Source organism: Spermophilus citellus, assembly GCF_964194105.1.
Source record: "Spermophilus citellus genome assembly, chromosome: 13".
Taxonomy (NCBI): Eukaryota; Metazoa; Chordata; class Mammalia; order Rodentia; family Sciuridae; genus Spermophilus; species Spermophilus citellus.
In genome coordinates this window covers 93,876,377-93,892,315 of record NC_138193.1, presented here as the reverse complement: position 1 = coordinate 93,892,315, position 15,939 = coordinate 93,876,377, and the positions used below count along the sequence as shown (strand labels likewise).

Here is a 15,939-nt window from a genome sequence, read left to right as displayed (position 1 = left end):
GATCACGGGGGCAAGGTTGTCCTGAGGGTGGTGGCCCAGGAGCGAATTGCCAGGCACAGGGTTTGTGCATCTTGAGCTTCACAGGCCCATTTGCACCTTGCCTGCCAGCCACGGCCAGGAGTCCTTTCTTGGCACTGTCATTGACACCCGCTCTCGCTTCTCATCTCATGCCAGTGTTTGCAGGGCAGAGTCGCATCTCATTGTTTGCATCTCTCGGTTTCCGGAGGTTGGGTGCCCGCCCCAGCTTTTCTTCCAATCTCTTTGGCCACCTCCTCGCTGTGCTCAGGTTTCTGACTTCCATCTTCCTCTCTGCCCTCCTGGTGCCCTGTCCCTTTCCACCATCCTTCTCGGAGGACCATCACCCATGAATGTCCTTCCGCTGTGATTGATCTTTGAGCTGCAGATGCAGGCTCCGGGGGGGGGGGGGGGGCACCTGCAGGCCAGAGATTGGCAATTGGTCCATGTTTCAAAATCTCTGGTTCTTGGCTCCACATACGTACTTACATTCTTCCTTGGTCTCAGATTTTCCTTCAGTAAAACTAGGATTAAAAAAAAAAAAAAAGTGGCCCTCGGTGGCAATCTTCTTGACCTTCCAGAAAAAAGCCAGCCTATGCCCCGGGAAGGCGCACACGTGACCCTGGCTCTTACTCAAGGACAGTCGACTTTCTCATGGGCCTTTGGGAAAAGGACAGAGCTGGGGGCTGAAGTTTCCTGAGCTCATGGGGCACTTTGTCAAGAGCCTTCTTCTGAAGTCATGGCTGAAACCACTTTGCTGAGACTTTGGTTGGAAAAGCTGTTTCATTTCTCCTTAGTCCTTCTGAAGTTTGAAGAGGTGAACTGCAGCGGCCTGGGCTGCTCCTGGAACAGCCGAAACGTGTGCTAAGCACTCCAGGCCCTGCCGGCCCAGTGGGACCTTGTGGGGAGGCCTTGGTGGGAAGCGGAAGGAGCATTTCCTCTTCGCCCCGTAGGGCCTAACAGCTGGCAGCCAGGGTGACGTCTGGAGGGTTGTGCCAGGGAGAGGCCTTGGCTCCTGATGGCCTTGGGCATGTTTTATGGACTCAATACTGAGTCCCTCTGAATTCACACATGGAAACCCTAGTCCCCAATGCATCGGTACTAGGAGGCCCGGCCTTTGGGAGGTAATTAGGTTTAGAAAAGGTCATGGGCCTGGGAGTGGGGAGGAGTCCCCATGATGGTGTTAGTGCCCGAGTGCTCTCTCTCCTCTCTCTCTCTCTCTCTCCTGTGAGAACACAGAGAGAAGACAGCCCTCTGCCCATGACGCATGTACCCACCAAGAACTGAATCACCTGGCCCCTCCGTCTTGGGCATCTAGCCTCCAGAAGAGTGAGAGAGAAACTTGTGTGGGTTAAGCCGTTCAGTCTGTGGTATTTGTTATAGCAGCCCAAGGACACTAAGCCAGTATGTGACGCAGTCTCTCTGAACCTCCAATAATCATTCATTGACAACTGAGGGACAGCTGATAGCCAGGTCCCTCACAGTTTGAAACTGACAGACAGGAAAAGCAGGTACAGGCAATGGTGTTCAGTGGCTAGCATGTGTTTTGACTCACCTCTAATTTATATTTGCACCAACATGATATACAAAAGTGTGGGCATGTTGGGAAGATTTGAATTTCGTAAATTGATGTATAAACTATGAACCCTTCCTTTGTCCTAGGGCTGCAGCCTGCTCACACAGTTCTCTTTGTGAATTAGAAAAAAGAGCCTCTGTCCCGAGACACTTGTATTCATCAGAAGAAGGTCATAATAAATATGAAATCTGTAGCATCTGCAGCATGAATGTTGTCCCCTTAATTATGACGACCTTGTACAGTGCCCAACCTGGATAATCAAACATGGCAGCCTTACCTTCACTGCTTTTCAAAAAGACCTTAAATACAACTTTCACTCATAGACTTTCCCATATCTTTTAGACCAATGATACTCCTATCAGAATTCCCTGGGTAGGGTTGAGGGGGCTGTTCAAATGTTGTGGCCCTGGACATATGTGTATGAGGCCTTCTTCCTCTTCTCTCTGTTCCATCCAGTTCTCGTCCCCTCCCCTAACACAGGCACTGAGCTGCTATTACAAATGGAAGGTCCCGTCCTTATTGTGTTGGGCATAAGAACAGTTGGGAAGGGCTGCTTTATTCTGCCCTGTTCTGGGAGGTCATTAAGGTGTTAACTCTCTCTTACCTCGGACCTCTTGAGAAGGGATCTCTTAAGCATTTCCTGCCTGGCAAGGTGGCACTAAGTGTCCTGTCCCAGCTTGCCTCCTGCTCACCTCAGAAAACTTAGGAAATGAAAGGCCATCCTGCTCCAAGAAGCAGTGCCTACGTTTGCCACTCAACCTCAGCCAGGCCTCTGCTGCTTCCTGTCCTAAAGGCTTTCAAAAGACATAGTCCACTGGGTGCGGTGGCACACGCCTGTAATCCCAGTGGCTGGGGAGGCTGAGACAGGAGGATTGCGAGTTCAAAGCCAGCCTCAGCAAAGGCAAAGTGCTCAGCAACTCGGTGAGACCCTCTAAATAAAATACAAAATAGGGCTGGGGATGTGACTCAGTGGTCGAATACCCCTGAGTTCAATCCCTGGTACCAAAAAGAGAGAGAGAGAGAGAGAGAGAGAGAGAGAGAGAGAGAGAGAGACAGTCCCCTCTCCCTCACAGCTGAACATGGCAAAAGTTACCAAGCAAACAGTGACATGAATGGCAGTGTTATGGAGTACTTTCTGGGGGCCAGATGCAACATGAAATGTTTTTTGTATGTTTGGAACACTCTCAATAACCTTGTGAGATTGACACTATTTCCATTTTGCAGTTCAACAGAGGCTCAGAGAAGTTTAAAAATGTGCCTCAGGTCACACAGCTAGCAGGCGATGGCGTTTAATCCACCTCTACTGACTCCCAGATACACACTCTGAAATGCTGGGTGCCACCGTCTCCCTGAGCTGAGACCACTGGTCCGGACTCTCCCACTTAGCAGTTCTGTGACCCTGATTAGCCTCAATCGTCTTATCTATAAAATGAGGGCAGTAATCTCCACTTTCTTGTTGTTTCTGAAGTTCAGTGGCCTAATACTTGGAAGCATATCATACACGTAACAAATGGGACCAAGAAATGTTCATTTCCTTCGCTTAGTGTCTTCCCAGCAAGACATTCTATAAAGACGCACTCCCATTTGGGATCCATTCGTTCATTCATGCTGCTAGTATATGCCAGGCTCTGCGCTTGGCACTCTTCCTACTTGTCTTTGTATTCCCGCGGCTGCTAGCTGACCCGCACCTCATATTTGCTGGGGCTCAGAGGGTTCCAGGAGTACTGGCCCCACCTTATCTCATGATGGCGAGGGAGATGGTACCTGCAGCCAGTGAGGGTGCTCCAGAGCTGGCAAAGGGAGCGGGGTTTGGCAGGGGGGCATCTCATCTGTGAATGGCCTTCCTGCTGGCCCAGGAGCCAGTCACAGCTGGAGCCAGGGCCTGGTGGGTGTGGCCACCAGTCTCCTGGGTGGGGGCAGAGGTGGCTTTCAGCACCTTGGCTCTAGAAAGGGCCATGAATTATCAAGAAGATGGGAATCTTGGTGGAATCAGCCCTCACCCAGGCTGCCCCGAATGGAGGCACGTCAGGGAGAGAATAGAATCCATCTGTTTTTTCTGAAGTCAGAACACAGCCTCCAGGATCTTTCTAGAACCTCACTGCTCTCTAGAATTCCTCCTCCACCACTGGCCGTTTGTGGCTCCCCCATGACCCTTCCCCTGGCTGTCCCATCCCCTCTCCCCTCACTGGCACCCACCATCTCCTGGCACCTGAGGCCTCCTCCCTGCAGCAAATGCTAGGATCCTGCTCTGTCCCTCACGGTCCCTCCCTCCTGTAGTCACCCTTCCCCTCTGGCTCTTCCTCCTCCTCCTCATATGCTAGAGTATTTCCCACTTTTAAAGAAGCAGAGAACCGCATGCCTGCAATCCCAGAGACCCTCAAGGCTGAGGCAAGAGGATCACGAGTTCAAGGCCAGCCTGAGCAACTTAGCCAGACTCCGCCTCAAAATAAAATTAAAAGGGCTGGGGATGTAACTCAGTGGTAGAGCACTCCTGGGTTCAATTCCTGGTAGAGCAAGAAAAAAAAAAGTGCAAACAAAAGCACAACTGGTCTCATTCAGGCTCATTGCTCTCGGGCTATTGCCCTCTCCCTCTCCTGACGGTCGCATCTAACTTCCAAAGAGTTGTCACATTCACTGTGTCAGCTTCTCCACCTTCTACCTGCTCCATGTTGCGGCGGCTTTCTGTCCCCAGTGCACAGAGATGCTCTCACAGAACTCCTGGCAGAGTCCCTGCTGGTCACATCCAGCCAGCGTCCCTGGTCCTGTCCCACCTCCATCTCTGCTGAGCTGACCCTCTAACCCCTCTCTGCTCTCCTGTCCTCCCCAGTGTCCTTGCTCTTGCCCATCTCTGCCATTCCTGGCTCTGGTTCTCTCCTGCAGACTCCATTGCTGTGGGTTGAGGACATTTCCAAGCCCAGTCCCTCCTCTGTGGAGCCTCAGACCAGCTGCTCTCTGGATGGTTCCATCTGGGTCTCCCAGAGGAGACACAAACCATGCTGCCCAAACCAGGCCTCAGTGTCTCTCCTGGCCTCCGGCACCAGCTCCCATGTCCACCATCTCAGCAGGGAATGGTACCCCAGCACCCCAGACTCAGCCTAGACCTCCGGCTGTCCTCATCCAGGCAGTCTGTCATTCCTGCCGGCTTCCCTCCCAAACCTTCCTCAGGTGTATTCCACACGGAACTGCCAAGCCCCGGATCACACTTAGCCCCTCTCTTCACCCTCCTGCCTCGTCCACCCAAGTCTGTCCATCTGCTGCTGCCCTGGGTTTTGTCAACTGCAATTTTGCTAATGCCAGTGTGTATTGATTACTTGCCGGGGCCAGAGTATTAAGTGGTGGTCTTAATTTATTAAATATTGAAATGAGACAGGAATTATCTACATTTTTGCAGTTAAAGTAACTGGGGCTCAGAGAAGTTCAGTGATGAGCCTTTCGTCACACAGGTACTGGATTTGAGCCTCATGCCTCTGTGTCCTAGTACCTGTGATATGAGCGCGTGGACCTCAGACCTTCCGAGATAGCTTGAGCCTCGGAAGTCAGAGTCCAGGAGGTCACCCGAGGCCACCCAGGGGTTCCCCTGAGGTTTATGGCTGGACTGCATCCTCTGATGGTGGGGAAGGGTGCGTGTGTGTGATGAGGAGGGCAGTGGCTGCCCCTTACCCTCAAGTGTGTTCTATCCTTTCTATCCTGCCTGTATCTGGTGGCACATCTTGGTCTGATTGTTTCTTTTCTGGGTCCAGCCAGGCCAGAGGCTGGCCCAAGGGTCTCTAAGTTTCAGTCCTTAGAGTCTGTCCCAGCCTCTGCTCCCCTAGGCAGCCCTTCCAGAGTCTCACTGAGCGTCTGCAGGAAACACAGGTCAATGATGTCCTCCCTCTCTGTTCAGCTCCTTGGGCTGTAGAACAAGCCAGGACTCTGCAGAGCCTTCCAGGGCTCTCAGGCAGCCCCACCTCCCAGTCCTGAGACTCACGGGTGTGTTTGTTCCTCCACGTGTGTGCCCAGGCTGAGCCTTGGCTGGTGTGTCTTTCCTCATTCCTACCCCCCACCCCCACCCTGCTTCCTTCCAGGCCCAGCAGGGTGTCGCTGGTCACTGCAGCATCTCCTCTGGGTTTCCTTATCAGACAGCAGCAGGGGCTCAATGGGCGCCCGTCTCTTCAGTGGAGTGGCTCACCCAGCCTGGTTGACAGTGCGCGTCCCCTGGCCCCACCAGGTGTGACAGTCCATGTTCATTAGTCCTGCCTGATGTTGTAGCGGGTGCTGGTCTCACCTGGGGTGACGGTGAATGTTCACTCATTCTGCCTGGAGGGACAGTGACCAGCCAGCCCTTCGCCCTGCCTCACAGGGAGCACTCACCGCCCTGATGGTGTGACAGAGAGCACCATTTAGAAACAGGGCTTGTGGGTGACAGCTGGAGGAGGGCCAGGTCCTGTCGAGTTTGAGCCTCCTGCTCTAGAGACACGTCTCCTCCCTGGGACAGGCATCTGTGTCAACTGGGGCTGTCTCAGAGATGGAGGGCTGGGCTGCCACGACTGTGCGGCTGTGCGTGTGCATGTCCTCGACAGGGCCCTTCCCTTGCCCTCCTGTCTCCATCGTCTCTCAGGGACAGTGCTCTGCCCAGGCCCCTGGGGAGCAAGGTGGACACGGAGCTCTGGCTCCTGGGGCCGTGCGAGACACTGGGGCAGTGGATTTTGTCCTTGGGGCCAACACTCTTTACTGGGCCAGTCCTAGCTTTGTTTCCTCTCCTCCTGAAACCTGAGTCCCTTCTGTCACCTTACTTCATTCCTATGGTGCCAGTCACCATGGAACGTCTGTAGTCATAGCTTTAATGGAAGGGGTAGACAAAGGTCACTTATCTTGGGTCACCCTGTTCCCTGAGCTGTGAATGAGGCCAAGGGTGGCAATGCAGGGCCTCAAGGAGTGAGGACAAAATCCTGGTCACCACAGTCCACTGGCTCATTCAGCCCTTTAGGTCAGGGGCTGGCTGTTCTGACGGTGAGAGAAACACTTTAGTGCTGGTGGAGTACAGGGCAAATGGGGTCTGTGACTTGTGTCCTGGGGGCCAGGTGCTAAGGGGTCTCCATGATAAACCCAAGGCTCTATCGACGTGTGTGTTGGAATTTCTGATTCTCATTTTTTAAATTGGGGTGTGGATTGCTGAGTAGTAGATCCTGGGCCTGAGTGGTTTCCCTGAGGGAGCCCCCTCACTGCTGTCCTGTAGGATGTGGTTGTCCATAAGCAACTGTGGCCACTTCCTCTTGAGCAGATGCCTGGGAGATCCTGCTCTCTAGACCTGTAGTGCCTGAGGGATTGAAGGTGCAGATCTGATAGGGACTCACAGGAGCTCTGCTTGGTGGGGTGGCTTGGCTGGTGTGGAGTGGCTCCAGGTGTCCCTGAGGATGTGGAGGAGCCTGGGCAGCCTGGGAGGCTGGAGGTGGGGATTCTTGTTCTGCAGGCTCAGTTCAGTAGCAGTCTGTGCTCTTGGGTAGCTCTGCATCTTCTCCTAGAGAGGGAGCTCTTGGAGGGAAACGGAGGCGGCACTAACCACCTGGACAACTGAAGGGGAGAACTAGGGCTGAGTCCTTATTGCCAAATGAATCTGAACTATAGCCCAGTGGTTTTCAATCCTGCTTGAATATCAAAATCACTTAGGAGTTAATCAAAACAAAACAAAACAAACAAAAAATGGATCCTCACAGTCTCCTTCCTAGAAGAACCACTTCAGTGAGGGGTCTGAGGTGGGGTCTAGGAATCTGCCATTTCAACCAGTTCCCAGGAGATTCTGGTCCGCAGCAATGGGGAGCGCTGCTTTCCTACCACAGTTTCATATAACGGGTTTCCTCTGATCAGAGAGATGCACAGCAGATGGGGCCTGCAATTCTCACTGCCCCCAAAGCCTTGAACTCCAGCTTCTTGGCTTTAATTTAGCCACAGAACATTCCTGCTGGGCCTCGCCAACCCCTTGAGTCTACCAGCTCACTGGGCTGAAGGTTGGGGTGTTGATAACTGTGCAGTGGAATCCTCCCACCTTGCTGTGACAAGTGCTCTCACCGCCATTCGTGACTGCATTCACCCCATGTGGCCACGTTCTAATCTCCCTTTGGACAGAGAACCCATGCGACTTGGGGGGCTCAGCAAGGAGACTGGGCCCGGTGGAGCTGGGCGGGGGCAGCCGGGCTGAGCTGCCTCCTGTTTGGCCAGGGGGTTGCTAGGTGCTGCTCTGCCTTCTGGGGCCTGGGTGGGGACCGTGGCAGGCTGGCTTCCAGACAGAAGGCAGGTTTCTCAGTTCCTGAGTTGGGATTTATTGCTCAACAGAAGGGAGTTGGCACAGTACTTGCCCTGTCCCCAGATAACATCTCGAGGGAACAGCTCTCTGGGTAGAGACTGGGACGTTATTGTACCACTGACCAGCTCCGGCTATCTACCTTCCTGATCTGTCACCCTCATTTCAGCAAAGAATTCATAAAATTGTGTGAAATCACAGAGCCTTGCACAGGGAGGGTGACATTAGGTGGAGGGTAAAAGCTGAGGACTGGCCCCTGAGGCTGGGAAGAGCCTTGGAGTGGCCAAGTCTCAGCCACAGGGCAGCAAGATGGCAGAGGGTCAGAGGTGTGGCTTTTTCAATGAGGTGAGCATGAAGGCCCAGAACTCCATGCAGATGGGGACAGACAAGCCCCAACCTGCTGCTGGCTGCTTGGGTGCCGTGAGCGCAAAGGCTCGAGGCTCACATGGGCTTTGGGGGCAGCTGGTAGAGTGTGGAGGGCTTTAGGAGAAAACAGAAACTGAAGGAAAAAGTGGCAGAGTTGCACCCTCCCCAGGATCCTAAAGGTGTCTATGAAAGCTATGGCGGGTTGATTGGGTTTCGTTGACACTCTCTATCACGAATGTTTTCCACAGGATCGAGTGGCCTTGGACTTGACTTGGGACTTAGGAACTCTGAGGTGTCTGAGATAAGCCCAAATGTCAGAAAAGACGTCTGGGTGTCCTGGGTCAGTGGTAGATCTGCTCGCCTCAGCAAGGCTTTGGCCCCTGTGCTGTTGCCCATTTTTACTGACTTCTCCCTGCCCTTCCCACCACAGGTCCCTGGATGTCACAGGTCAGAACCATCCTGACCCCCGAGGCCTGCACTCAGGGCCCAGGCACAGCTGCTGCCTCTGGACAGCCTCTCCACGGGGGGCATGGGCACCCGAGACGATGTCACCTCAGGTGAGAAGCACCCAGGGAGGCGGCTACTGGCCTTTCACAGGGTGGGGGACCTTCCTCGATCATGTCTGGGAGGTGGCGGTGCCTCTCCAGCCCTGCCCGGCTCTTCACATGCTGGCACTGGCCCTCCCAGCACTGTCACCTGTGTGGTGGCTCCCTGGCCTGCAGGGGCTTTGAGGGTTCTGGAGATCCGGCCTGGGCTTTGCCTCCACTCTCTGAGACAGAGTGGGCTGGCTCCTCAAGGGGCCCCTGCTGTTCTGTGGCCAGGAGTGTGTGGACGGGCAGGGGGCGTGGGGCCTTGGGATTGTGGACGACTTGTTTCCGTAGCTGACCAGGTAGGGGAGCAAGAACTCTTTAATTCAGCCACAGAACCTTCCTGCTGGGCCTCACCAACCCCTTGAGTCTCCCAGCTCATGGGCTGAAGGTTGGGGTGTCGATAACTGTGCAATGGAATCCTCTTAGGGTCAGAAGACGGGGGTCCAGGTCTGGCTCTGCCTTTGGGGCACCTGCTGTGCTTTAGTCTCCTCTGGGAAAAGAGGAGGTTGCTTCTGCCTCAGGTGAAATGGGTACCTGTAACTTGCAAAGCTGATCAGCCCCGAGGGACAGATGACCTTTGGACAGAAGGTAGAGAATCAGGATGGGAGTCTGGGCATGGTGCTCAGGCAGGACACCCTGAGGCTCTGACAGATTAATCTGAAAGCAACTGCATAGTTTAGGAATAAATCAGCGCCTGACATTAGATTCTAGTGGGGAAGTGAGAGAAGATGTTGTGGTATGAAGCCCTGGTGCCTCCAGCTACTTGAACTTTGCGTGAACTGAGACACAGAGAGGTTAGCTTGTTTCCTCTAGGCCACACAGTGACAGAAACGAGAACCCAGATCCTGAGTCCAGTCTTGGGGCAGTGCATCTTGAGGGCAGGCAGGCTGTGTTTCCATCTGAGTGGGGGCTTCACTGAGAAGTGGGTTAGGGCCTCTGAGGTGTTTTAGGGAGGGGCTGAGCTAGGAGAGTGAAAGATTGACATTTATTAGGTGCCTGCTGAGTGGCAGGTACTAAGGAAGCCACAGGGCAGGCCTGAGGGCGAGAGAGATTGGGAAGAGTGTCAGAGCAAGGTGTGCTTGAGGCTACAGGACATAGCAGGGGGAAGGCCTTTTTATTGGGGTACCGGAATGAACTCAGAGGTGCTTAACCACTGAGCCACATCCTCAGCACCTTCTTTTCTTTGTATTATATTTATAGACGTCTCACTTAGTTGCTTAGGGCCTGGCTAAGTTGCTAAGGCTGGCTTTGCATTCTCCATCTTCCTGCCTCAGCCTCCTGGGCCACTGGGATTATGGGCATGTGTCACCGTGCCCAGCTGGGGGAAGGCTTTTTAAAAGAGGGGATGGCTTAACTGAGCTGTGCACTCATCATTTCCTGGCTCCTTCTCTGATCTCAGTCCATTGGTGCCTCCCTTTGAAAAGCCTTCCCTCTCCCTGTCCCTGGCCCCACTGTCATTGCTTGTTGATCCTTTTCTTCCCCTTCAGACTTCTCCCACTCGAGGGCTGAGTCAGTCTTGCCCCCACTCCCACCCCCTGTTATATGCCAGAGTCACTGCACAGAGCAGGGATGAGCATTAATGAGTGTCTGCAGCTGGATGAAGGATGCTGGGGGCGGGGTGCGTTTAGGAGGGAAGGTGACTTCTGAGAGGAGCTGTGGCTAGGTAATGGCTGCTTTGCAGCTAGGCTGTTAGTCAGGGCTTTGTGGGTTAGGAGGTGGTCTGAAGCAGGTGGCAGTGAGGAGGCGGCCCAACGGCAGCACCAAGTATGATAGGCGCCTTGATAGAGACTGGGACTGCACATAGTGGGGTCAGCACTTTTGGATGATGGAGAAATCTGAAAAGCCCTGGCCAGGGGTTTGGAGCAAAGTCAGGATGAGGAGCTCAGAGTGGGAAGCAGGAGATGGTATTGGCTGAGAAGCTGGCCTGAGCAGGGTTGGTGGGGTTGGATGGAGATTGCAGGCCCCCCACCTGGCGGGTCCCCCATCTGCAGGTAGGGGATAGGTGTGGGCAACCATATGCCCTTGGTCTTTCAGGCAGAGACCCTGGGGGCAGAGTGTTCAGGTGTCTGCATTTGTGTTGGATTTGTGCCTCGCCCTGGCCTTGGAGGCCTCTAAGATACAGCTATTCTGTGATTCTGTCCCTAGCCAAGGTTTTGGCTCCAGTGGCTGTGTATTGTGGGAGTGTCCCTAGGACCAGTGCTGGGCCCCGAGGGACCCTGCCTGGAGGCATCAACTCCAATCTGCCAGCTTATGGAGAAGGTAAGATGGTAGGACCCAGCCTGGTGACTCAGCCACACCAAATGGCCTTTGAGAGCCCTGTGTGGCCTCTCCGAGAACTTTGGCAGGTGATGGGGAGCTCCCCTGGCAACAGCCCAGTCAGGGCCACAGACCCCAGCGCAGAGCTCGGGCCCTAGACTGGGGAGGGGGATGAGGGTGTTGGACGCCCAGCTGTTCTCAAGCTACGTGGGTCCTTTTTGCTTCTTTTGCTTTCTTTGTCTGCTGCCTCATCTCACCTTGAACTCTTGGGGCCCACGTGATCCTCCTACCTCCGTGTCCTTAGGAGCTGGGACTACAGGTGCCTGCCACCATGTCTGGCTATGTGGGTGTTATTAGTATTGTGGTCCCTGCTGAAAACACCCATGGTTTTTGGCAGGTACTTTTGGCTCTGTGCCTCTCTTAGGGCCTGTCTTAAGAGATCCCAAGAAGACCTGCAGAGTGTCTGAAAGGTCCCCTGTCATCACTTTGCCTTGTCCCCGGGGGGATCCACCAGGCCACCTCTTCACCAGGGTCTTCCCCATCACCCCTCCCCACTAAGTGCATCGTAGGGCTTGGCCTCCTGGGCCCTTTGCTTCCCTCACTACAGGACCTCTCTTGGGGACCTGTACTGAACCTATTTATGGATGATGCATCTTCTTCCTCTAACAGATCCAAAGTCCCTTAATGGCAGACTGTGCCTCACATAGTCATGTTTGTACCTCCACTGCCTGGATAGTGCTTGGCACCTTGTAGGTGCTTATTAAATGCTGATTGAAAGAACAATTGAATAAGTGTGCCCCTGTGAGCATGACTTGCTCCAAATCTCCCAACTTCCCTATGTGGCATTATCCAGTGCTCCATGGCACTGAATGGATTTGTTGGAGATCAGTGGACAGTGGTCCCTGGGCAGTTGGCCTTTGCTAAGTACTTATGGCCTCTCATCTATGCTGTGACAGGACTGGATTTTGAATCCTCTTCTTATTCCCTGAGAACTTCATGATGTGGGTTTTGCTGGGGTCAGGTGCTTCTTAGACACTGTTGGATGGCTAGATTGCCCCAGGAAGGACAGGAACATTGAATGACAGATTCATTAGACAAGTGACTGACTACTCCTAGGAAGCCATACCAATGGGTTTGCTGGTGTCTGGTGCCACTGGGCCCTGCATGCCAAGCCACCCTTCCCTTTCTGCTTCAGCCTCCCTCCAGCCTGTGCCAAGTGTCCTGGTGAGCAATGAGAAGCCACCAGAGATCTTGAGCGGCCGTGGGGATGCAGGCAACCTCAAACTGGACATCCCTCTAAAGGACTGGAAGGCTAGGAATGGCCACCCCAGGAATCTTGGAGCTCTGACTTTAGGGCCTTGTCCCCTGGCACCTGCTACCTCTCTGGAGTCAGAGGCCAACAGTGTGGCCCGGGACACCATCCAGATCAAGGACAAGCTCAAGAAACGGAGGCTTTCAGAGGGCATGGCAGCATCTTCAAGAGGTGAGCCCTGCCACCTGCCACCACCATCCTGAGGTCAGGTACCAGGCCATTCAGGCTGTCAGGATCAGTAGGTATCCAGGTGACTTTGGGGGTCCACTGGGGCTGTTTAGTGGGCACCTGCCTAGATGATGACACTATTCGGGGTGGGATGGGGCAGGATATCTGTTGGGCACATAAAGTATTAGCAAAGGGCTGGAAGGGGGCCGTCTGTCTTCTAGGTGATGTTGGAAATGTGAAGGCGGCTGCCACCTCACTGCATTAGCTGGAAAGGGTGGGGGTGGGAGCAGAAAGGATTGATTGGCCCTGTCACATACTAGGAACTAGCTTGGCATTTTATGTAAGGGAAGTCACTGAGTCTTTGCGAGTATCCCATTTACAGAGGAGCACACGGGGTCAAAGAGACAGCGACTTGCCTGAGGTCACACCGCTGCTATCCAGGGCCAGAACCCACTGTCCTCGCTCCTATATCCCAGCAATGAGTTTTCTTGCCTTCCTACCCACACAGCCTCTGCAGTGGGTCACTTGGATTGGCATTTCTACCATTCTATAGGAATGGAAAAGGATGGTGCCTGCCATCTGCTGGCTTAGTCTACTGATAGGTGTGGGGCGGCAGGCATTTAGGAAGGAATGCCCTCTCCCCTCTTCATCCCAGCATACCCCCGGGGCACGAGGCCCTCGTAAAGCTCTGAAGTCTGCCCCCACTTCCCACCGTCCTGGGACTGACTCATTTCCCATCCTCACCTCTGAACAGCCTTGCTGGATCCCGGGGGAGGCCCTAAAGGTGTTCTTCTGAGGAGCACCATCCCGCGCACCACTTCTCAGAGGCTGCTGAAGGGGCCCAGGCCAATGCCTCCCATCCAGAGCATCCCCACCACCCCAGAGGCCAGCGGAGCCAAAGAGAAGAGCCTGGATCTGCCGGGGAGTAGGAAGGGTCCCCAGGAGGTGAGAGCTAGGGCCCAGGAGATAAAGTGGTTCTGCTGCTCTGAGTCTTGCCTGCAATTGTCCTTCTGTCCATCTTCCCATCCTCTACCAACCCCTGCTCCTGTGTTTCTGCAGATGTCTCAGGGGCTGCCCTCAAGGGTGGGGGTGGCATTGGGAGAGGCTTGAGCCCTGTTTCACCTCCTCTGCAGCATCCCAACCCTTGGGAGCTGGAACTTCTGGGTGGCTGCTGTGGAGGTGAGAGGCTGCCTGGCCACCTGTCCTCTTTGGTCTTACTGTTCAGAATTCCCCCTGCTTTCTGGCCCTCTCCATTTAAAGCCGGGAGGTGTGACAGAGGGAAAAGAACGCTGGGCCAGGACTTGGATTTGGGTTCTGTTCCTCATTGCCTGTGTCACCGTGGGTAGGTCATTTCCTTATCTAGGCCCCAGCAGGTACATCTACAAAAATAGAGATTTGGACCAGATGTTTTGAAAGTCCCTTCTAGCTCTGATGTTCTCAGAGCTTTCTGAAACAAGAAAGAAAAAAAAAAAAACCAATAATAATAATTACAACCACCAAAGAGCTTGCCAGCCTTCTCACCTGGAGTGATAAGGAAGTAAGGGGCTTTCTGGAGGCTGGGGGTCTGGTCCCTGGGTCATGGGACTGAAAAGGGAAATCTGTGGGCACTTCCCAGCACTCCGCCCTCAGGTGGCTCCTGGCAGAAGGAGCTGAGTATCCAGCATAGGACGCTTCCATGGACCAAGTACCCCTCTGCTCCCAGGTGCAGATTTCCCCGCAATACCTGCATTGCAATGACGAGAAGATGCTGAAGTCGCTGGGAGGCATCGTGATCCCACCCATCCCAAAGGCCGGGATGCCTGCGGGGACCTCCTCTAGTCGGTCTGGCTCCCTTCCCAGTCCCTTGCCTCCAGGAGGCCAGCACGTCCTCACAGGACTGAGGGTCCCACCCACACGGTAAGAGCCCCAGGTGTCTTCCTTTCCTCTCTCTGTCCAGGATCCACAGGGGCCCCTCAAGACTGAGCCTTGTTGTAATGGCAGAGCTCTGGGGCACAGGGATGGGAAGCCACAGACCTGTGGGGGCCACAGCATTGTTGCTGGGGCTTCTCTGATCCTGGGCTACAGCAGGTTGGGAGCAATGGCATCATGAACCATGTCTCTGGCCTCTTCTATAATTTCTTAATGTGTATGATTGCTGTAGTGATGAAGAAAAATGCAAATTACTTTAGAGCATGGTTAAGTTCATGTTGGTTCCTCATTTTTATGGTTTTGTTTTTTTTTTTTTGTACCGGAGATTGAACACAGGAGCACTGGACCACTGAGCCACATCCCCAGCCCTATTTTATTTAGAGACAGGGTCTCGCTGAGTTGCTTAGTGCCTTGCTTTTGCTGAGGCTGACTTTGAACTCATGATCCTCCTGCCTCAGCCTCCCAAGCCACTGGGATTACAGGCATGTACCGCTATGCCCAACTTATGTATTTTTTTAATGGATGGAAACTAAAAATTTGTGTGTATGTATGTGTGTATGTGTGCATGTGTGTAATCCACAAAATTTCGGATTTAGAAAGGAGTCTTCATACCCAATAAAAGGTTGAGAATCCGTGGGATAGAGGGTCTCTGTGCTGTAAGGAATATGGATTTGGGTTCTGTTTTGGGTTCTGTTCCTCATTGCCTGTGTCACCGTGGGTAGGTCATTTCCTTATCTAGGCCCCAGCAGGTACATCTACAAAAATAGAGATTTGGACCAGATGTTTTGAAAGTCCCTTCTAGCTCTGATGTTCTGATGTTCTCAGAGCTTTCTGAAACAAGAAAGAAAAACAAGAAAGAAAAAAAACAAGAAAGAAAAAAAAACCAATAATAATATTGGTTGTAATAATAATATATGGTTTGTAAGTAGGAGAGGCAGTGCCCTCCAGATGGCCAACGGTCAGTCCAGCCTGATGTTGCAGCAAGTGTGTGTGAAAGCGTGTTCATGTGTGTGTGCAAGTGGGGGTATGTATGTATCTGTGGGCATAAGCATGTGTGTGAGTGTGTGTGTATGTGTGTGCGTGTGCGCGCGCACGCGTGCTCCCTTGCTCCCTTGCCTGTGGGCCTGGCGCTCCTAGCATGGTCACTGTCGAGTTCCTGTTGTGACTTCTTTCTCATTGCTTTGGCCTGCTGTTCTGAATTCTCCCACTTCTCTCCAGCTCCTCACTGTCTCATCTCCTGTGCTTTCTTCCCTAACTATCCTTACCAGTGTCTGTGGCCCCTCTTTCTCCAGCTGTGTTGGGGTGTTGGAACCTGTGCACATACCGGCTTCTGGATGCACATCCTCTGCTTGATTTCCCCTCTCTGCCTCCTCAGACCTCGCCTGCTCCAGCCTCCTCCCCTTCCTCCTCTCCTGCCCAAACACCTGCCTCTTCCTCCCCTCTGCTTAGCAGTATCAGTAGTTATAATGAC

General features: G+C 53.5%; 1 protein-coding gene across 7 annotated transcripts in view; it reads left to right on the top strand.

Moving 5' to 3' along the window:
* The window catches only part of TOGARAM2 (TOG array regulator of axonemal microtubules 2), a 61,427-nt gene that overhangs the window by 11,501 nt on the left and 33,987 nt on the right, over positions 1–15,939 (top strand). For 4 of the 7 annotated variants that reach the window (XM_081264822.1, XM_081264819.1, XM_081264823.1 and 1 more), the window contains exons 2-6: positions 8,665–8,791; positions 10,970–11,083; positions 12,276–12,563; positions 13,315–13,505; positions 14,263–14,456. In XM_081264822.1, coding sequence (XP_081120948.1) covers positions 8,764–8,791; positions 10,970–11,083; positions 12,276–12,563; positions 13,315–13,505; positions 14,263–14,456 — 815 coding nt within the window. In that variant the 5' untranslated portion in view covers positions 8,665–8,763. Of the gene's footprint in view, positions 1–8,008; positions 8,214–8,664; positions 8,792–10,969; positions 11,084–12,275; positions 12,564–13,314; positions 13,506–14,262; positions 14,457–15,939 lie in introns of those variants that run through there. The other 3 variants (XM_081264821.1, XM_081264825.1, XM_081264824.1) reach the window with 3 other exon arrangements.